The sequence below is a fragment of the Otolemur garnettii genome, unplaced genomic scaffold (genome assembly GCF_000181295.1).
Source record: "Otolemur garnettii isolate 467f Iridium unplaced genomic scaffold, OtoGar3 scaffold00109, whole genome shotgun sequence".
In the NCBI taxonomy this organism is placed as follows: Eukaryota; Metazoa; Chordata; class Mammalia; order Primates; family Galagidae; genus Otolemur; species Otolemur garnettii.
The window spans coordinates 6,579,357-6,602,465 of NW_003852504.1; the positions used below are offsets into that span (position 1 = coordinate 6,579,357).

Sequence of the window (23,109 nt, forward strand, 5' to 3'; positions counted from 1 at the left end):
AGTATAGGCATTCACCACAATGCCTGGCTAATTTTTCTGTTTTCAGTAGAGTCTCGTTCTTGGTCAGGCTGGTGTCAAACTCTTTTTTTTTTTTTTGAGACAGAGCCTCAAGCTATCCCCCTGGGTAGAGTGCCATGGCATCATAGCTCACAGCAGCCTCCAACTCCTGGACTTAAGCAAGTCTCCTGCCTCAGCCTCCCAAGTAGCTGGGACCATAGGCGCCTGCCATAATGCCCGGCTATTTTTCAGTTGCAGCCATTATTGTTGTTTTGGCAGGCCCAGGCTGGATTCAAACCTGCCACCTTAGGTGTATGTGGCTGGCACCTTAGCCACTTGAGCCACAGGTGCCAAGCCAGTATCAAACTCTTGAGCTCAAGCAATCCTTCTACCTGGGCTTCCCAGAGTACTAAAATTACAGGCATGAGCCACTGCACCTAGCCTGTCTTTCTGATGTAGGCATTTAAGGCTATGAACTTTCCCCTTAGGATTGCTTTTGCTGTAGCCTATAGATTTTTGATAACATGTGTCCCCTTTGTCATGCAGTTCAAGGAATCTTTTGCTGCGTACTTTAAATTTATCATTGACTCAGAATCAGTCAGTAGCAGGTTTTTAAATTTCCATGACTGTATAGATTTGAGCATTTCTCTTAGAATTGATTTCTAATTTTAGTCTACTGTGGTCTGAAACAATACATGGTATGATTTTGATTTTTTAAAATTTACTCAGACTTGTTTTGTGACCTAAAATATAAGTCTTGGAGATTGTTCCAAACGGTGATGAGAGGAATGTGTATTCAACAGTTTGGAGGTAAAATGTTCTGTTCCTCTAGCTCTCAGGTTCTTTGTTCTCCATGGTCTAACCAATTTTTGATACTTTCTACTGCATCTTTACATTCCCTTATTATCTTCTTCATTTCCTTAAGCTCCGCCTTATCCCTTCCATATTCTACATATCTCGTGTCCAACTTTTGGTTCTGTCTTTCTATTTCCTCATCCATTCCTTTTATTGTCTTTATCATCCATATTTTTTTTTTTTGAGTCAGAGTCTCACTTTGTCTCCCTTGGTAGAGTGCCATGGTGTCACAGCTCACAACAACCTCAAACTCTCTTGCCTCAGCCTTCCAAGTAGCTGGGACTATAGGCACCCACCACAACGCCCAGCTATTTTTAAAAACAAGGTCTTGCTCTGGCTCAGGCTGGTCTCGAACCTGTAAGCTCAGGCAGTCCACCCGCCTCTGCCTCCCAGAATGCTAGGATTACAGTTTATCATCCATATTTTAAATTCTCTTTCTGTTAAGTCCATTAATTCTTTATAGGTGGAGTCTTCTGCAGTAGCTGCCTCTGGGGGAGTTCCTCTGGGGTTTGCATGTTGCCTGAGTTTTTCTTTTGGTTCCTCCTCATGTGTTTTTTCTTTTTTTTTTTTTTTTTTTTTGAGACAGAGCCTCAAGCTGTCCCCCTGGGTAGAGTGCCGTGGCATTACAGCTCACAGCAACCTCCAACTCCTGGGCTCAAGCGAGTCTCCTGCCTCCGCCTCCCAAGTAGCTGGGACCACAGGCGCCCACCACAACGCCCGGCTATTTTTGGTTGCAGCCGTCATTGTTGTTTGGCGGGTCCCGGCTGGGGATTTGAACCCGCCACCTTAGGTGTACGTGGCTGGCGCCCTAGCCAGTTGAGCCACAGGCGCCGAGCCCTCATGTGTTTTTTCTCCTTGTACACCTCTTTGTTCTCCTTTTAACTTCTCACTGCCTCCTTTGTTTTAAACAGAAATCCTTGGTCTCTTTTTTTCTTTTTTTAATTAAATCATAGCTATGTACGTTAATGCATTTATGGGATACAATGTGCTGGTTTTGGGGACCACACCTATGGTGCATTTTACAGGGGTAAATGTCAAAACTATTAAGTGTAGAGTATAAATGTCTTAACACAACAGTTAAGAAAGTGAGGTGAGGGTGGCGCCTGTGGCTCAAAGGAGTAGGGTGCCAGCCCCATATGCCGGAGGTGGCGGGTTCAAGCCCAGCCCCGGCCAAAAAAAAACTGCAAAAAAAAAGAAAGAAAGAAAGAAAGTGAGGTGAAGGCTATGTTAATCCTTGCTCTTGATGACAGTATGTTGCAGTGTGTCCCTGGGACGCGAGGTGGTGCTCTGGGTTTTTTTTAGGAGACAGAAAGCACAGTCAGCAACCTCTATGTTCCTTATTCCAAACTTAGTTGCCTGATTGTTTCCTCAGAATTCATACCCTGTGGGGTTGGGATCTTAAAGCTCACAAGAATCCTTCAGGGGAAGTTCTCACAGTAAGTACCCTAGGACTCCAGTTCCTGTGGGGTATGAGAGTCCCTCAGCCTGTCCCAAGAGTGAAGTTCTGATCCTGGCAGGAGGAATTAAGAAGGCTGTGCTTTAGGCCCTGCTAAGACCTTCTAACGACCTTCCCACAATGGCAGCCCCCTGACCACTGAGACCTTCTCAGTTTGGCAGATCCACTCCAACTGGCATTCAAATCTGGTTGCTGTATACTGTTTAAGTCCACCCACTCTTCCAAGCTTTCCACGCAATGCACAGCTTCCCCTAAACAACTGAAAACTCCAGAAAGGCTTCCTCCCATCTGGGCCACTATGGGCAGCCAGCTGATCCCAGCTGGTTGCAATCACTTGCTTAATTTGTCAGATTTCCACAGCCCTGGATCATACTCTGTATCTAGCTCACCATCTTGATGTGCTCCCTGAGCTATGACTCTGGGTATGATCCCTGTGCCAGGTATGGCTGGGTTCTCTCTTTTTCCCCAGTCATTCTAGGAGAGCTCAGCTGCCGTCTTGCTCTGCCCCTCCCTACATCGTTTATTAAACTAAGTGTTTGCAGGAAACAAAATTCTTGACTGTCAATTGTTCTGTTTTCTTTAGAAGACTAAAAATAGGTCCCCAATCACTTCATTTTGGTTTGGTTTTACTTCATAGGTTAGTTGTTGCTTTTGTATTGCTACTTATAGAATTACCTCCATTTTGACTTTTTTTTTTTTTTTTTAAGACAGAGTCTCACTATGTCACCCTCAGTAGAGTGCTATGGCATCACAGCTCACAGCAAACTCAAACTCTTGGGCTTAAGTGATTCTCTTGCCTCAGCCTCCCAAGTAGCAAGTAGCTGGGACTACGGGCACTTGGCACAGTGCCCGGCTATTTTTTTTGTTGTAGTTGTCATTGTTGTTTAGCAGACCCGGGCCGGTTTTGAACCCACCCTAGTGTATGTGGCCAGCACCCTAACCACTTGAGCTATGGGCACTGAGCCTCTCCATTTTGACTTTAACCAAGTTGATGATTACTTGTCTTAGAGATTTCCTGTTAGCTATGAATCTTCAGTGTTCAGTGACCGTTTTGTGTCTGAATCTCTGGATATTCCAGGGAAGTTTCCCTCAGTAATTCCCTAGAATAGGTTTTCCATGCTTTTAGCTTTTTTTTTCTTCTACCTCAAGGATACTTGTAATTTGTATAACTGGTTCACTTTACATAGTTCCATATTTCTTTTGAGTAATTGTTCATTCTTCCTTTTTTTTTTTTTTTTCCTGTGTCTTTGGGTTAGTTTAAGAGTGTTGTCTCCAGGAGCTAAGATTCCTTCTTTATTTGGTCTGGTCTGTTGCTGAAACTTCCTGCTGCCTTTTGAAATTCCCTAAATGACTCTTTCTTTTAGTTCTTTCTTATATTGTCTAGCTCTTTAGTGACTTTTTCATTTTTTTCATTGATGTCCTTAAATATTTTTTTGGCTTCTTTGGGTTGGCTTTCAACTTTCTCTTCAAGCCCATTTGTCTTCTTTCCTGTCTGTATTCCAAATTCCATTTCTGACATTTCGACATTTTCTTTTTAGTTAGGTTCCATTGCTATAGATTCATTATGATCCCTTGAGGGTGTCAAATTAGCTTGTTTTTTCATGTTGCCAGGGTCATTTTGCTGGTTTCTTCTCATCTAAAACTTCTTTTCTCAGTTGAGGGCAGTTCAGGGAAAACTTTTTAACTGGCATGGATCCTATAATGTGGGATTCCTGTTATTTCTACATTCTCTACAAGTCAGAACTTTGGCAAATGGACAGAATTCATTTTGCCAGTTATGGGATTTTTCCTTGGTTGCAGTCAAGGTTCATAAATCTGTAACTTTTTGCCTTACCCTTGATAGTCACATGATTGAGCTATGTGTTTAACATATCAAACATACAAATTCATAGATTTTCTTTGCATGAGCATATTTTTGAAGAAAAATGCAAAAAATATTGGAGTAATTTCTTTTTATTGGAAATAAATTTTATTGTGTATATTAAAGATATACAACATGATGTTATGGGATACGTATAGATAGTAAAGAGGTTATTGCAGTGAAGGACATTATGATATCTATCAGCTCATATAGTTACCCGTTTAGTTTTATTTTGGTGGCAAGGGCTGCTAAAATCTCATTTAGCCAGAGTCCCAAGTACAGTACAAGTGTAGTTCTCATGTTGTGCATTAGATCTCTAGATATTCATCCTGCACATCTGCTTTGTATCCATGGATTCACGACTCCCTATTTCCTTACTCCTCACCTTTAGCAGTTTCTTTATCTTTTTACTCTTATGTTTTTATTTCATAATAGATGCTTATAAATAATCAATAGCTTTCAGCTTAACCTTTTTCTCTGTATGGATTTATTCAGTTTCTTGGAAATATGCTTTCCTCTCTAGAATAAAGTTAAATATGAGTGTGCCACTTTGATGTTGACACTAAATTATCTAGACCCAAGCAGGGGTATCCAGTCTTTTTCTTTTCTGCCACACACTGGAAGAAGAGTTGTCTTAGACCATACGTTAGACACAAAGACAAAAACACTAATGAAAGCTAATGAGCAAAACCAAAGGGTCTGTGCATACGTTTCACCATATCCTACTCCACAGATAAATAAAACGGTCCTCAAATAACTTGCATGCAGCCTTCAGGCCACAGGTTGGACACCCCTGATGGAACTTATCTTCTGTAAATCTGTCTCTCTCTCTATCTCTCTATACATGTTTCTGTCTCTCTCCATATATATATGCCTTTCTCCTACTGTGATGTTGGAAATGTTTTATGTCTGTGTTGTCTGGTACAGAGCCCCTAGGCACATTTGGCTGTTGAGCACTTGGAATATGTTTGTGCAACACAAATTATCTTTAGTATAGTTAGGGTTTCACTGTGTTCCTTGGGCTGGCCTCAAACTCTTACAGAGAATGGTTGAGAAATTATGATATGAAGAGACAATGTGACTGAGTTTGGCCAACTTAAGGACCTAGGTTGATACCGAGAGAATGACTGTTTCCCCATAAGAAATTCCATTCAAGGGTCTTTAAAGAATGACCTGAAGTTCACTGTAAAAAGCAAGCCATATAGTGCTAAGCTATGAAGGGGATGGAGAGCCAAGGCTTCCTATCTGAGTCATGCCCTCCTGTGAGCCCAGCCATGGTGATTGGCCTCTTCTGCTTCCTCTTATTACAATGTCAGTCTGCCTGTTTGTTCCTAGTAGTTCTTTTCTAGCCCGTTCATTATGTGTTTTTACATAGCTTTTCTTCCTCTTCGCCTATAGCAAGCTGCAGCACTTATTGCTACCTAGAGGTTTTCAAAATTCCTAAGGATGGACAAATAGGCATAAACAGTCTCTCTCATTTTTTCACCTAGATTGGAGAGATAGACAAAATAAAACCATACATGATAAGGGTATGTATTTGTAGACCTGAGGAACTTCTCTGGCAATTTTATTTAGTTGACAGAGACACTCTGAATTAAGGGCAGACAGATTGGACTTTGGCTGAGAGGAGTGAGGAAATGGGATGGTAGAAGCAAGGTAGATAACTCTAGAGGGGACTCTCCCCTCACTCATACCATTCCTGTTATCACAGACTTCACCATCATTAAAGATGAGCCATATAAGAGACATGCAATAAAGGGATATTGTGGGAAGGAAGCTTGTTCCAGACAGGAAGGAAGCGGGAGGAGGTTCGTGCAGTTCCTCTGACCATCCAGGTGGGGTAATTTATCCATGGATGCCATTTGTGCACAGTTTGGGCATTTATACCTGTTTCCCAGTACATTGGACTATACCATTACTCTAAATGAATCTTTATTAACCTCCATTTAAAAGCTGGCTATACTTTCATGAAAAAAAGCCTTTGAAGAGACTTAAGGCTAAAAACCTTAGGGCAAACAGGGGTACAGAGATTTAGGTGCTACTAGAGCAACAATGTCTTGGTGTTTAGAGTTCTCTTGTCTCTTGCCCCATCCCCATAGCCTTTGGATTGTGACTTCACACTTTTCAGTTCTCAGGTCCGGATCTTTCCTCTAAAAATGATCAACTGGAATTGAAATGTAGTACCAAATTTCTACAGAAGATGTCAGTATTTAACAAGATTTACAGCATGAATCATTTATCGTGATTCACTCATCTAAAGAGATATTCGTAATTTCCCTAAGATGAGAAGTAATAATACAAGGGTTTTTTGATATCAAAGTTATATTATTATTGAATAATATCAGCCCAATTGTGTTTTTCATAAATAATATTCTCTAAAAATGGGCATTTATGTGAAAGCATATAATAACAATAAAAGTATATAAAAGTAAAACATCCCATTATCCCCATTCTCACTACTCAGAGGTAATTGCTGTTCTAAATTTGTCAAAGTGCTAAATAAAAATGGTTTCATAGGTAACATATTGTTCCACTACTTGGTATTTTTAATTAGCCTTCCATGTCAGTGTGTATTAGATTACCAGATTCTTTTTAATAGCTGCATGACATTATGTTGTATGGATGCACTTGATTAATTTAAGTAGTTCCCTGTTAATAAACATGTTGGTTCTTTTTGGCAACAATTGATGCAATGAACATTCTTGAATGTACCTTTGCATACCTGTGTTTTTGTAACATTGATTTCTGGAAGGAGTACTGCTGAGTCAAATGGCATGTGTGTTTATAGTTTTAATAGGTATTGCCATATTTTCAGAAGAGGCCATACCACTTTATAATCTCACTAGTAAGAGTGCTTATTTCTCCTCGGTACGTCAGGCTTAAGTTTTGCCAGTGTGTATGGGTGAATAATAGAATCACATTGTTTGCATGTTTCTCAGGTGTTCTTTGACATATTATGGCCTTCTTCTCTATACATTGCCTACTTGTGTTCATTCTCCATTTTCCTATGGATTCTTACTACTGGGGCCCAATATTTAATAGTAATATTTGTTACAGATCTGTTCTTCCAGTTTGGGTTTACATCATGCTTAGGTTTTTACCCTAAGAATGTGTAAAACATTTTTTCCAATATTTTCTTTCAGTTCACTTTTGGCTTTATTTTTTACATTTAGATTTTAACCCATCTGGACTTAATTTTTGTGTATGCTGTGAGGTAGGGAGCATACTTTACTTTTCCCCAAATAGATAACTAGTTGAGCAAACATCATTTGTTGAATAATTCATCTTTTCCTTACTGACTCAAAATACCATCTTTATCATATACTAAATCCTCACATATTTCAAGGTCTGTTTCTGGGCTGTACTGTGTTCCTTGATCTCTTTGTCAGTAACTGTGCTTGTACTGCACTGTTTCAGTTGCTATATAGTATGGTTTGCTTTCTAGTAGGGCAAATCTAAGCTCCTTTGCTCACCTGTTGTTTCACCCCAGTTTTCTGTCTTGAATACAGCACAGCCAAATTATAGTCGTTAACACCACCAGTTACAGTGGGCATTGAGCATTCCCTATGGAAACTCCTGTAAGGGTTTCACTGGATTCTGTGATAGCAGAACAGTGGGAGCCTAAGAGGTGTGCATTAAAGGACTACTGGTCAGCCCTGGTTTCCTAGACAATACTGAAGATGATCTGGACCTGGGCTAGACTTTTGTGGAATATATCCTTGGCATTGAGTGTGATGTAGCCCAGCTCTACAACTTGCTTGACTCATGGGAATGGTGCAGAGCCAGAACCAGACACCTGTCATGCTAATAACTTGCCTCAGGATTCAGAAGTCACCCTGAGTGTAGATGAATGGCTATTGTAATACTGCCCACTTAAAAATGGCTGTACCCTATTTTTAGGACTCTTACAAATATTAAATCAGTAATGGCTAATTAGGACTTTTAGATTTTTACTAATCTATATTTGAAAGTTACCTAGTCAGATATTTCTGGAAATGTAATTTGTATAATTCATACCATTTAGAGTATCATAATGTTATGGAATTTAGATAGCTAACTTCGGGGCGGCGCCTGTGGCTCACAGAGTAGGGCACCGGCCCCATATACTGAGGGTGGCAGGTTTGAACCTGGCCCCAGCGAAACTGCAACAAAAACGTAGCTGGGCATTGTGGCAGGTGCCTATAGTCCCAGCTACTTGGGAGGCTAAGGCAAGAGAATTGCCTGAGCCCAGGAATTGGAGGTTGCTGCGAGCTGTCATGCCACAGCACTCTACTGAGGGCGATAAAGTAAGACTCTGTCTCTAAAAAGAAAAAAAAAATAGATAGCTAACTTCTTAAATCTTCTAGTTCTCAGTGGATAATTTGAAAAGTGTGTACATAAGGATAGACATGTATATATATATACGCACACATATATGTATATATAGTTTTTCTTTTTTCCTTTCTTTTTTTTTTTTACTAGAATGACCAGTCAACAGGGGACATAAAAGTGATTGGGGGAGACGATCTCTCAACTTTAACTGGAAAGGTATGTATCTTGAAAGGAAGGAAAAGAACACTTCATGCCAAAAGTCAATTAGTAACACTGTGCTTTCAATTAATCACTAAGAGGCAGTTTACATAGTATAACTGAACAGGGTTGTTTAACCCTGGGAAACAATCCAAGTGAATTATCTTTCCCTAGGTCATACAGTAAAAGACAGCAGAATCCACTATTAAACTTAAAAGTCCATATTGCCAAGTATTGCTGTCTACTTCTGGGAATTTAATTTGGGATCCTCGAAAAATATATACATGGGGCAAAAGGTAGCCTTCTTTTAAAACATGGACTTATGCATAGTTTCTTATAAGATAGCAAGGCAAGGCAGTATCATGGAGTGACTGAAAATAGGTTCAGGAGCCTGACAGCTTCAATTCAAAGCCAGGCTTAGCACTTTCTAACTCTGTGACTTAATGTCTCTCTGTCCCATATATAAACAGAGTGAGGGTGATAACAGTAGCCACGTCATAGAGTTTAGAGGATTAAGTGATATAGTGCAAGTACGTAATCTTAACAGTTTCTGATAAATATACTCAATAAATTCAAACATACTATTATTTTAAGAAATCTTAGAGTTTTCTTAATACAGTACAATGTTTCCAGTATAGACCATTGGTTTGGTGTGCTGTGCTTCTCTTGTGGTGTGCCTTGTGACATTTTTTAATTTCCCTTTTGTCTTTGGTCTATTAATTGTTCAGGAGTATGTTATTTAATTGAAAACAATGGAGATACTAAGGTATTTGAATATTTTTCTGATACATTAAAAAGACTTTTGAGTAACCAATGATAAATGATTGAATGCTGCCTTTTTTCTAAGCTGCCAGTTATTAAAAATATCTAGTCTTGGTGGCACACACCTGTAATCCCAGCTACTTCAGAGTCTGAGGCAGGGGAATCACTTGACCGTAGGAGTTTGAGGTTGCAGTGAGCTGTGAAGATGCCCCTGCACTTTAGCCTGGGCAACAGAGGGAACCCTGTGTCTGAATGAATGGATGGCATTAATCTACAATTCCGCCTTAATTCTGTGAGGGAGGTGGTGTCCCTATTTACATATCAGGAAATGAAGGCTTAGCAAGATTCAGGGACTTGCCCAAAGTCACACTACCAATAAGTGGTAGGAGCTTGAATTTGCATGCAGATATGTCTGACTCCAGTGCACTTTTCTTCCTCTAGGTTTTAGATTTTAATCCTCATATCTTACCTTACTGTGTATAAGAAAACTTTAACATACGATACATGAAATTCTGTAGTCTCATATCAGAGTCATGCCAAAAACTAAACTAATTGTCCTTTGGAAAACTTCAGAGGAGAAATCAGAATCTGTTCACTCTTTCCCCCTCCTGTCCATTCTGTGTACCGCTGCCAGACCTGTCCTCCTTCCTTTTCAGCATGCTTTGTCCATATTTAGAAGCCATTTGAAGTCCTCACTCCTATGACTAGTTTGTAGTCTTGAAAGGGACCTAGCCTGTTATTCAGATGGACCTTTCTCACCTAATGTCTTGTCCTACCGTGAAGTTGTGTGTAGTCCTGAAAGGGACCTAGCCTGTTATTCAGTTGGACCTTGTTTTTCTCACCTAATGTCTTGTCCTACCGTGAATCTGTGTGATCTTACACAGGTATCTATTTCCAGAATAAGTTCTTTCCCATCTTAGTCATGGTAAGGCACATACTTTTGTGGAAAAAAATCAACAAATTGAGTGAAATTATTTCTTGGTGGTGAGATTATGGGATTACTTGAACTTTGTTTCCTTTTACTTAATGTGTGTACAGATACATATGTATATACATATTTTTTTCTTTTCTCAGTTAGTATTTGAGAATATGGGCTTTGGATCCTGAATATACTTCTGTTCAAATCCCTCTACCACTCTACCACTACTCAGCTATTTTTATGACTTTCGGCAAGTCATTTGACCTCTGAGCCTCATGTTTTTCATTTATTAAGTAGGGATGTAGCTACTTGACATAAAATAAACTGTCAATAGTGGTAACAATTCTGTTTAATTTTAAAAACAGTGTTGGGATTACACTCTAGAAACTACAATTTTGTATTAGACAAATATTTAATATCTCTGGGCTTTTATTTATATAAACTGTCTTATACTAAGAAGGTCTGTGGTTATGACCTAATCAGGGTCATACAGTTACTTAGTATTAGATCCAAGACTAGAATTCAGTTTCTGGGTCTCATAATTCAGTGCTGTTTTTCAAACTATAATTCTGTACCATTGTGAAATCACTGTTGCATTGGGCCCTAGTTCATGATAAGAATATGTTATCATTCAGATGTGCTAGCTAGGGTAGAGAAAATGTTGAAAAAGAACTGCACAATAAGGAGTGAAATAATTATTGGTCTATTAATTGATTATATTCAGTTTTCCCAAATATTTAAATTGCAGTATCTTTTGAAGAAGACAAATTAGTTGTGATACAAGGAAAGGACTAACTTTCAAGCATCTACTGCCGTACTACTATATTTATTATTTCTTTTAATCCTCACAGCTGCCCTGTGAGGAAGGTACTATCATCCTTACTCTGTAGATCAGGAGCATGAATCTCAAAGTCCTACAACTGTTAAGTGGTTTTATTTTCTCTCCCTATCCTGAGCTCCACTTTGAATAAAAAGTAATTTTTTTCCTGCTTATAAAATTGGCTACCAGTAGGCTCCAGTTTCCTGTAGCTCCTTCACATTGCTTACCAGAAGTTATGGCTTGCCTTACTTCATTCTGTATTTGGTCCTGTTCAGGCTTGTGAGAGATCTTACCTCCAATGATAAACTGATTCAAGATGAGGAAGGTGGAAGGGCTACAAGTTTACTTTTAATTAATACATAGAGCAGCGATTCTCCAGAGTTACATTTGCATGCCTAATCTATAAAAAGGTTTTTTGAGCATTTGCCCTGAATATGTATGAGAGTGTGTGTGTGTCTATTTGTAGATTATAAATAAATTACAGTAGCAATATCATATGTGTTGTAAAATACATGCAGAAATACAGATTAAACAAGATGAGGTTTAAAAAAAAGTTGTAACTATTGTTTCACAACCCAGTGGGTCTTGTGTGCCATACTGTCTTGGAAGAATATGTAGGACTTTAAAATTCAGATGCTATAGTTATATGACAAATGAGAACTAAAAATAAATAATATAGCACTAATCTTTTCGTCTATAACCAGTATGTGAAATGCTGCCTCACTCTTATAACTAGGGTAAGAACAGTTAAAGATCTTTCTCTACTTGGGGAGGTAATTGTTAGATGATATTGTCTCTTAAGGACTCTTCCAGCTGTAAAATTGTGAGATGTGGAAAGTGGAGTGAGGATTTATGGTGAGAAAAAGCATTGGTATTTTCATTAGTGTAGACCAAGAATATAGGCACATCTGGAGAATGCAGATCAGTTTAGTTTTAGCCTAATGAGAAAATGAGTTTTAAATTGAATTCCATATGGTAAGTTAAATTACATCATTTTGGGACTTATTGTACAACTTATATTTTTTAGAATATTACAATCAGAAGACCCTAAGAGGCCAACAAATTTAAGTTTCTCATTTTACACATGGGAAACTGAGGCCCAGAGAAATTTCAGGACTTGCCCAAGATTAGATCTCCTATTAAGTATTGAAAGCTTTTTAAAAATACACGGATCAAATTTTATTTTTTAAATTCCATTGCAATGAAAATTTCAGTATTAAAGACTTCCAAATCTGAGCAGGTGGCTCACTTGCTTAAAGAAGGGGATTCATGTAGTAAAGTATCTAAAAACAAGAATTTGGAAAATTCTTAGAGTTGTTATGATGTGATTTGACTTATAATTGGAAATAGTGTATGATTTGTCATAATGATTTTCATTTCTTTTTTTCTTCTAGAATGTCTTGATTGTTGAAGTAAGTTCCACATTTACTTTTAATAATGGTGTTTATGGTTTTGTAACTTAGTATATGCCATCCTAAAGGTAAGCCAGGGAAATAAATTCCTCTTCATCAGTTTTAACTGGTGGGCTTAACTGGTTTTTGTAAGGACTACTTAGTAATTTGTTTTTACAGATGATGGAAAAATTTGGGGTATGTTTCCACCTCTTTCTTTCTCCTTTGAAGTTTTTTCATTCTAAACGTAATTTATACATGTATATTATCTTACTTAAATATTACTTTATGTAGTGCCATTTTCCATTTGCTATTATGTCCTAAAGTATTTTGTATGTAATAGATATATTTGTCCAGTATTCATTCTGCCAGGCATCATCCTAGGTGCTAAAGAAACAAACTCAGAGAAGTTAAGCAGTTCCCTAGGGTTACTAGCTAGTAAACAGAGTGAAGATTGAAATCTTCACTTCCTCATCTCTGTGGTTCTCAGAGTATGGTACCTAGATAAAAAGCATCAGCCAGGAACCTACTGAATCAAAATCTCTGTGATGAGGCCCAGCAAGCTATGCTTTAACAAGTCCCTGAGTGATTCTGATGCATAGTAAGGTTTAAAAGCCCTTGATTTTTTTTTTTTTTTTTTTTTTTTTAGAGACAGAGTCTTACTTTATCGCCCTCAGTAGAGTGCTCTGGTGTCACAGCTCACAGCAACCTCCAACTCCTGGGCTTAGGCAATTCTCTTGCCTCAGCCTCCCAAGTAGCTGGGACCACAGGTGCCTGCCACGATGCTGGGCTATTTTTTTGTTGTAGTTTGGCTGGGGCCAGTGCCCTACTCACAGGCGCTGCCCCAGAGCCCTTGATTTCTTTCTTTCTTTCTTTTTTTAATTTTTTTGCAGTTTTTGGCCAGGGCTGAGTTTGAACCCACCACTTCTGGCATATGGGGCTGGCACCCTACTCCCTTGAGCCACAGGCGCCACACAAGCCCTTGATTTTTAAGTCACTTTCTCATTAAGGTCTTCTCTGGCCATCCTATAGAAAATCTCATGTTTCCACCCTGTTGACTTCCTATTCCTCTTCAGTACTTTTATTTTCCCAATCACTCACCACTGTCTAACAGCAGACACACACACACAGAGAGTACCAAAAGTGTATACACATTTTAAGAAAGGAAAAAACTGTATTAAAATTGTAATACTTAAGTTACGTTTGCCTTTACATTTACAAGAGGTGCTCAAACATGACTTATGTTCATCTTTTTTTATCAGTATATATTGAGTATTACAATTTTAATACATTTTTTCTTTCTTAAAATGTGTATGCATTTTTTGGCACCCTCTGTGTGTGTATATATGTTTTTTTTTGTCTGTGATCTCCCTATTCACATCTTTCTGCCTTACTGAATTCCATAAACTTCTCAAGCACAGATTGTGATCATGCCTCCCACTCAGACCCTAACCTCCCATTATTTAGTCTTCAGACTAATTGTTTAGTTTTTCAATGTGACCTCAGTATACATTACCAGCTTCATTCTCCAGCAACTTCCTTTCATTTTTTTCTATACTTTTCACTGCTTTCCAGAACCTATGCCTCCATTTTTCTGCCCCTGGTTCTTTGCCCTTTATTTGTTTTTTTAAAATAATAGCTTTATCGAGATACAATTCACATATTACACCATTCACCCATTTAAAGCATACAGTTCAGTGGTTTTATACTCACAGCGTTGTGCAGTCATCACCACATTCAATTTTAGAACATTTTCACCACCCCACAAAGAAACACAATCTCCTTAGCCAGCACTCCCCCTTTACCCTTTCTCTAGCACCAAGCAAAGTGATAATTTGTCATACTTTCTCTCCCAATAAGATCTGCCTATTCTGTACACTTTGGATAAATAGAACCATACAGTATATGGCCTTTTGTGTCTGGCTACTCTTCACATAGCTTAAACATTTCAAGATTCCTTTATGTTGAGCAGTGCGTCAGTACTCATTCCTTTCCATTAGCAAATAATATTTCACTGTATGAATATACAGATGTTCCTCAACTTGATGATGGGACTGGGTCTTGATAAACCCATTTCATAAATTGAAAATGTACTTTATACCCCAATAAAACCATTGTCAAGTCAAAGTGTGTAAGTCTAACCATTGTAAGGTACTGTCTGTACTACATTTTCTTTCTTTATCTTTTCATGGGTTGATGGGCATTGGGGTTGATTCCACTCTTTGCTCCTTATTTCTTGTATCTGGATTGTCCTCTTTTCCCATGTTTTAATCCTTTAAGACTCAGCTTAAAAGTCACCTCCACAAAGCCTTTCTTGATATCATTTTCCTCTTCCACACACTTGGACCTTTTTAATTTAATTTTAGTTTTGAAATATTTTGACCTCAGAAAACGATATGCTCAACATCTATGTACCATGACAAAATATTAACATTTTGTCATACTTGCTTCAGATCTAATTTTTTTTAGAAATGGATTATCATATAACTAAAGCCTCATTTCTTTACTTTCCCTTCATTCTCAGACATGTGACAACTATCTTTAAAGTTACGTATATACCTGGTTATACGAATATGCATATGTAATATATATATGCATATATAATCGCTTCCAGTCATGTTTTTTATGCTTCTCAAATACAGGTTACCTGGTTCCTCTGCTCAGGGTCTCATCAGGCTGAATCAAGATGTCAGCTGGGGCTTATGATAATTCCAAGTTCAATTTAATTCCTTATGATTGTAGGAATGAGTCCATTTTCTCCCTGGCTGCTGGCCCGGGGTTACACTCAGCTGTCTTCATGTCCTGGCATATGACCCTTTCACAGCATGGCAGCTGACTTCTTCAAAACTAGCAGGAGAATCTTGCTCCAGCCTGCTGTTGTGATCTTGTATAACTGCTGAGGGCCAGATGATTTATGAATTAAAGAATATATCAGTGTGTGGATTTTGGTGAGAATTACTACACTGAAAACAATGGCAGTATTGTAATTACACCTGGGAGTTTTGGTATCTTGTGTTTATATAGTAACTCTGAATTTAAAACTATGCTGGTTTTATTTACAATTTAAATGTCTTCTCTTTTTTTGAAAGGATATAATTGACACTGGCAAGACAATGCAAACTTTGCTTTCCTTGGTCAAGCAGTATAATCCAAAGATGGTCAAGGTCGCAAGGTATGTATGATATTTTGACATGTAACATTTTCTTCATTTGGAAGAGGATTAAGTTTGAATCCAGCCTGGGCCCGCCAAACAACAATGACGGCTGCGACCAAAAAATAGTCGGGCGTTGTTGCGGGTGCCTGTGGTCCCAGCTACTTGGGAGGCGGAGGCAGGAGACTCGCTTGAGCCCAGGAGTTGGAGGTTGCTGTGAGCTGTAATGCCATGGCACTCTACCCAGGGGGACAGCTTGAGGCTCTGTCTCAAAAAAAAAAAAAAAAAAGAAGGCAATGTAATCTCAATTAAGACTCAGGAAATAATCTTTGGAATTAATGTTGTTGTGTGTTAACAAAGCACTTCATTACCACTACCTTCTTGCCCAGTATTTGGTTTTTCAGCATGGTAATTATATCAACTTCTGAATAGCATGGTAGAGAATTTTGGGCCTCCTTGCAGAATTGAGACTAAGGATTCCAAAGTAGAGTAAGGAAGTGGTAGGAAGGGGTGGGCCGTGAAGATCTGGAGCTTCTAGAATTGAGTGGTGTATATTACATCTGGTTTTGTTGTCCATGGTGAAATTTTTCAATGTCTGCTTCATTTTTTTCTAAGTCAGCCCCACCTCCTCTCCTTACCTATGTTGTTTGACTTTTGCTTTTTGTAGATTTACCTGTGTTTATTCCTAATTTTAATTTCTTCCTCTAGCAACTCTGAGGTAGTATTATTATTCCCACTTTATACATAACGATATTGAGGCATAGGAATTGCCCAAAGGCACATAGCTAATAAGCTATAGAGATGAAATTTGAACCAAGGGAAGAGTTTTATGTAAACCACCTTAAGATTTTAGTAGAGTAACATCAAGAAAACATCAAGGCTTAGCACCTGTGGCTCAAGCAGCTAAGGTGCTAGTCACATACACCTGAGCTGGCAGGTTCGAATCCAGCCCTGGCCCGCCAGACAGCAATGACAGTTGCAACCAAAAATAGCTGGATGTTGTGGCTGGTGCCTGTAGTCTCAGCTACTTGGGAGGCAGAGGCAAGAGAATCGATTGAGCCCAGGAGTTGGAGGTGAGCTGTGAGGCCATGGCACTCTACCCAGAGTGACAGCTTGAGGCTTTGTCTCAAAAAAAGAAAGAAAAAAAACATCAAAAAATTGTGTTTTTTCAACTTTTGCTGTTTTTTTCTTAATTCATTAATTATGAGATAGGGTCTTGCTACATTGCTCAGGTTGGCCTTAAAAACTCCTGGGTTTAGGTGCTCTTTCTATCTCAGCCTTCCGAGTAGCTGGGACTATAGGAGTGTACCACCATGCCAGGCTCATTTTTTTATTTTTAAGTCTTTGATCAATCTACAATTTTTTTCCTTTTCTTTCTTTTTTTTAAAATTTATTTTATTTCTTTATTTATTTTGCATTTTTTGGCTGGGGCTGGGTTTGAACCCACCACCTCCGGCATATGGGGCTGGTGCCCAATTACTTTGAGCCACAGGTGCCACGCTCTTTTTTTTTTTTTTTTTTTTGAGACAGAGTCTTAGTTTGTTGCCCTTGGTAGAGTGCTGTAGCGTCATAGCTCACAGGAACCTTAAACTCTTGGGCTTCAGTGCTCTTTTGCCTCAGCTTCCTAAGTAGCTCAGACTACAGGCCCCACAACATCTGGCTAGTTTTTTCTCTTTTTAGTAGAGACAGTTTTTTCTCTTTTTAGTAGAGACTAACAGTAAGAGTTTACTCTTACTCAGGCTGTTGTTCTCAAACTCCTGAGCTCAGGCAATCCATGCGCCTTGGCCTCCCAGAGTGCTAGGATTACAGGCATGAGCCACCACGCCTGGCCCCTCAATCTGCAATTTTTGTTTAGGGACCAGATAGCGATCTTTTGCTTTTTTTCTAAACGATCAACAGGTTTTTATAAACCTCTTTTTAAAGTAACACAGGGTCTGACAAGTGTAGTTGAATTGGAGTAAGCGTATTAATGAGTCATATATCTGTACTTCATAGGCTTTTCTTTTTTTCTTCTTTTTTACATATCAGAACATGACAGCCCATACTTACAGACTTTTCTAATAGCCAGTGCAGGTGTATATAAGTGAGGTTTTTTTCTAAATGGATTTGGGACAGGCACTATTTAAGTAAATAAGTGATGGCATTATAGGGCCCTAAGTATTCCTTTTTTCTTAAATTACATCACAGATGTGTACGTACATTAATGCATTTATGGGGGTACAGTGTGCTGATTTTATGTACAATTTGAAATACATATTCTTTAAACTAGTTGGTACACTTGATTTCCTTATGTGTTCTTTAGGTTTAGGGTTTTAAGTGTCAGCACTATAGCATAGGGTTTAGTCCTCCAGATTTTTTTACTGAAAAAAGTCAGTATCAAAAAGTTAGGTGCTGTATGGTTCCGTTTATACAACATTCTTGAAATGACAAAAATATAGGCGGGCTTATGTGATGCAAAGTATCTTGATTATGGTGGTGGTTACATGGATCTACACGTGACAACATTGCATGGAACTGTTCACATACATATGAGTACATGTAAAGCTGGTAAAATGTGGATAAGGTCAGTTCACCAAGATTGATGTCCTAGTTGTAATAATCTACTGTATTACTCACGGTTTTATCATTGGAGGAAATTGGATAAAGGGAACTTCTATAGGTTTTCCTTTGTGCACTTTTTTGTACCTTGCTGTCAATCTGTATTTCAAAATAAAAATTTTGAAAAAGTTGTACTTTAAGGCTAAGCTCAGTGGCTCACACCTCTAATCCTACCACTCTGGGAGGCCAAGATGGGTAGATTGCCTGGGCTCAGGAGTTTGAGACAGCCTGAGCAAGATCGAGACCCCATTGCTAAAAACAGCCAAGGGTTGTGGTGGGCGCCTATAGTCCAGCTACTCGGAGAGGCTGAGGCAAGAGGATCACTTCAACCAAAGAGTTTAAGGTCACTGTGAGTTATGATGTCATGGCACTCCAACAAGTGTGACAAAGTGAGGCTCTGTCTTAAAAAAAGAAAAGCTGTACATTTTTTTTTTTTTGGCAGTTTTTGGCCAGGGCTGGGTTTGAACCCACCAACTCTGGCTTATGGGACTGGCGCCCTACTCCTTTGAGCCACAGGCGCTGCCCCAAGAAAAGCTGTACTTTATGGAGTTGGGTTTTTTTTTTTTCTCGAGACAGAGCCTCAAACTGTCCCCCTGGGTAGAGTGCCATGCCATCACAGCGAGTCTCCTGCTTCAGCCTCCCAAGTAGCTGGGACCACAGGCACCTACCACAACACCCGGCTATTTTTTGGTTGCTGCTGTCATTGTTGTTTGGCGGGCCCGGGCTGGATTTGAACCCACCACCTTGGGTGTACGTGGCTGGCGCCCTAGCCACTTGAGCCACAGGCACTGAGCCTTTTTCTTTTTTTTCAGTTGTAAGACACAATTTTATTAGGCAGAAAGGAACACAGAAGGAGTAAAAAGCAGCACCAGAGCTTCTGGCAAAGGGGAAGACCTAAGTTGGAAGTCTCTCCGAGTTGGTTTTAATATAACTTGTTTACTTATGTAACTATATTGAATTACATATACAAGTTAGAAATTTATACAAATACATCATAACAGAAGTATAATCAGATTTTTAAAAAATGATTTGAAACTTGTTTCTAGCAAGAGTCTAACAAGTAAAATTTTAATTTCTTGAAAATTAACTTCTGGAGGCCAGGCATGGTGACTCATGCCTGTAATCCAAGCACTCTGGAAGGCTGAGGTGGGAAGATTACATGAGCTGAAGAGTTCAAGACTAGCCTAATTAAGAGCAAGACTCCATCTCTACTAAAAATAGAAAAATTAGCTGGATGTTTTGGCAGAGGCCTGGAGTCCTGGCTACTTGGGAGGCTGAGGCCGGAGAATTGCTTGAACCCAGGAGTCTGAGGTTGCTGTGAGCTAGGCTGACACCCACAGCACTCTGACCTGGGAAACAGAGTGAGACTGTGTCATAAAACAAATTTAACTTCCAGAAATTCATTGCGATATTTTGGACATGTTTTTCTTTTCAGTACAGTCATATGCTATATAACAGTGCTTCTAGTCAACAGCACATCATGTTTATATGACAGTGGTCCTATAAGATGGTCATACTTCATTTTTATGTTTGGCTACACAAATACCTACCATTATGGTACACTTGTGTACAGTGTCGACCGCGGTAACTTGCTATACATGTTTGTAGCCTAGGAGCACTAGGCTGTGTCATATAGCCTAGGTGTGTAGTAGGCTACACCATCTAGGTTTGTGTCAATATACTCCAGGATGTTTGCATAATGGCAAAATTGCCTAATGATGCATTTCTTAGAATGTATCCCTGCTGTTAAGTAATGCATGACTGCACTTGACATTAATGATGGAGCAAATAACTTTTGTGAAATTAAACAATAAAATATAGATACAAGATCAAAAAAGAATCTTTCAAAAAGCAAACACCCACAGACTATCTCTCACAATAACTTCATGAGAGAAGAAAGGATGAAAGAAAGCCCTTTCTAATCATAGCCATCTGTGGAGCATAGTTTCGTAGCACCAATCTTACATACATTTCACGTATCTTGTGTGAACTCCATGTCAGTGCTGATCATGTACCCAAGGGATCTCACAAAGAGAGAAATTAAGTGCTAATGAATAAAATCTTCACATAGGGTTGAGTTTGGGGGGTTCATAAGGCATTGATTGTAATGTTTAAAATTTCTGCCTTCCCTGTCAAGAATTAATTTGGCTGCTTTGAAGGCATTATCACCCCTGTCGACGATGAATGGTCTCAGTATCTTCTAAGGCTCTTCCCGTTTTCATTTTTCAGGTTCCAGGCAGAGCAGTAGAGTGAGAAAGGCATGGGCTTGGGATTTCAGTCTGACATTCACTCCCACCATCCTGCACTTAAACTCGCTGAACATATTTACTCATCTTTAAGTGGGGATGACTGTTATATCTTGTTCTCACAGGGAGACTGGGTGATTTAAGGAGATAATGTATTTGGAAATCTTTTTAACTGCCAGAGATGGTGGCTCATGCCTATAATCCTAGTACTCTGGGAGGCCGAGGCGGGTGGATTGCTTGAGCTCAGAATTTTGAGATTAGCCTGAGCAGGACTGAGACCGTATCTCTACTAAAAATGAAAAACTGAGGCAACAGAATCACTTGAGCCGAAGAGTTTGAGATTGCTGTGAGCTATGACATACCACAGTACTCTACTGAGGGTGACAAAGTGAGACTCTGCCTCAAAAAAAAAAAAAAAAAAGAAAGAAAGAAAAGAAAATCTTTTTAACTGCAAAGCTCTGTTTCACTGTTGTTTTATAATACGATGGATCTCGTTATAGCAAGCAGCTTTTTAATTGTTCCTTTTAGAATTTAGGGAGGATAATAAAATTTTTAGTATGTTATTATACATAGCTGGTTCTGGAAATGATTACTCTCTTTTTATGGTGATATGAGTCACATACGATGAAATCCACTCTTTCAAAATTGTATGATCCAGTGTGTTTTAGTATATTCAGAGTTGTGTATTGATCACCACTATCTAATGTTAGAACCTTGTCATCACCTTCAAAAGAAACCCGTATCCATTAGCAGTCATTCTCCCTTCTCCCAACCTGTGGGAACGACTAATTTACTTTCTACAGAAAGACTGTACAGATTTGCCTCTTCTGGACATTTCATATAAATAGACTCATGCAATATCTGGATTCTTTCACTTACAACAGTGCTTCTCAACCTTCCTAATGCTGCAGCCCTTTAATACAGTTCCTCATGTTGTGCTGACTCCCAACCATAAAATTATTTTTGTTGCTACTTCATAACTTTAATTTTGCTACTGTTGTGAATCGTAATGTAAATATCTGATATTAGGCGATCCCTAAAGGGGTCTGCGACCCACAGGTTGAGAACCGCTGACTTAGAATAATGTTTTGAAGGTTCACTCATGTTGTAGCACATATCAGTACTTATTTCCTGCTGTGGCTGAATTGCAGCCCATCCTACAGATAATACCACATTTTGTTTCTTCGTCCATCTATTAATGAACATTTGCAGTGCTGCTTCTTGGCTTTTATGAATAACATTGATTTGAATATTCTTTTACATGTTCAAACCTGTTTGCAGTGCTCTTGGCCATATAATTGTTAGGTCATACGGTAATATGTCTGCCATTTTGAGGAATTGCCAGGCTGTTTAGCAAGGCGTATGTACCATTTCACCTTCCCACCAGCAGTGGAACCAGTATGAAGGTTCCAATATCTCCACATCCTTGATTATCTTTAATTACGTGTATAGCCATCTTCGTGGGTGTGATATGGTATCTCAATGTGGTTTTAATTTGCATTTCTCTGATGACTAATGATGTTGAACATCTTTTCAATTGTTTATTACCCATTTGTATTTCTCTTCTTCAGAGGGGTTACCCATTTAAAGTATGGAAAATGTTTCAGAAACCAACTACCGTCATTCCTTACAGATGAAGCTTTATTAATCTGTAGGCCTGTGAAGTGGCTGCTCAGTTTTCCTGAACTCCTAGTATGGCTTGCACTGAGTTTAGTGATACCTTTTCTGGAGTGTTCCTGAGTTCCAGCAGAGGGGAGGGTTTATACTGTGATGGGTTATTTTCTTTCTAAATGGAAATTGAGTTGAAGTGATACCTAATTACTGGAAGAGAATAATGAGGCAGTTGTTTAGATAATCCCTTTGAACCTAAGCCTTAGGCTAGTGGTCTTCAACTTCGGCTGCCCATTGGAAAACAAAAACAAAAACAACTTATGCCTGTGTCTCATCCCCAGCGATTCCAATGTAATTACTTAGGGGTGTGGTATGGGTATCAGCGTTTGTTTTTTTAAAGCTCCCATATAGGCTCAGCGCCTGTGGCTCAAGTGGCTAAGGTGCCAGCCACATACACCTGAGTTGGTGGTTTCAAATCCAGCCTGGGCCCACCAAACAACAATGATGGCTGCAGTCAAAAGATAGCCAGGCGTTATGGCGGGTGCCTGTGTTCCCAGCTACTTGGGAGGCAGAGGCAGGAGACTCACTTGAGCCCAGGAGTTGGAGGTTGCTGTGAACTGTGATGCCATGGCACTCTACCCAGGGCAACAGCTTGAGGCTCTGTCTCAAAAAAAAAAAAAAAAATAAAGCTCCCAGATAATTCTGGTGCATAGGCCAGGTTGAGAATCACTTAGGTCTTTTTCCACCTCTTTATTTTTCTATTATTGGGAATTCATTGAGTTTTCTATATCTTTAAATAAAATGTATGTGTGTATTTAGGAAGATGTGAAATCATAACTTTTATTGCAGCTTCCTTTAACATATATAAAGACATCCAAAGCACCTCTACACCTTTTTTTAATGGCTAAAAATTTTCCAACAGGCAACATTTGG

General features: G+C 39.0%; 1 protein-coding gene across 1 annotated transcript in view; it reads left to right on the top strand.

Annotated features, from left to right (window-relative positions):
- Nucleotides 1-23,109, top strand: part of HPRT1 (hypoxanthine phosphoribosyltransferase 1) — a 48,089-nt gene that overhangs the window by 22,481 nt on the left and 2,499 nt on the right. The window contains exons 4-6 of the mRNA XM_003796967.2: nucleotides 8,631-8,696; nucleotides 12,574-12,591; nucleotides 15,660-15,742. Coding sequence (XP_003797015.1) covers nucleotides 8,631-8,696; nucleotides 12,574-12,591; nucleotides 15,660-15,742 — 167 coding nt within the window. The remainder of the gene's footprint in view (nucleotides 1-8,630; nucleotides 8,697-12,573; nucleotides 12,592-15,659; nucleotides 15,743-23,109) is intronic.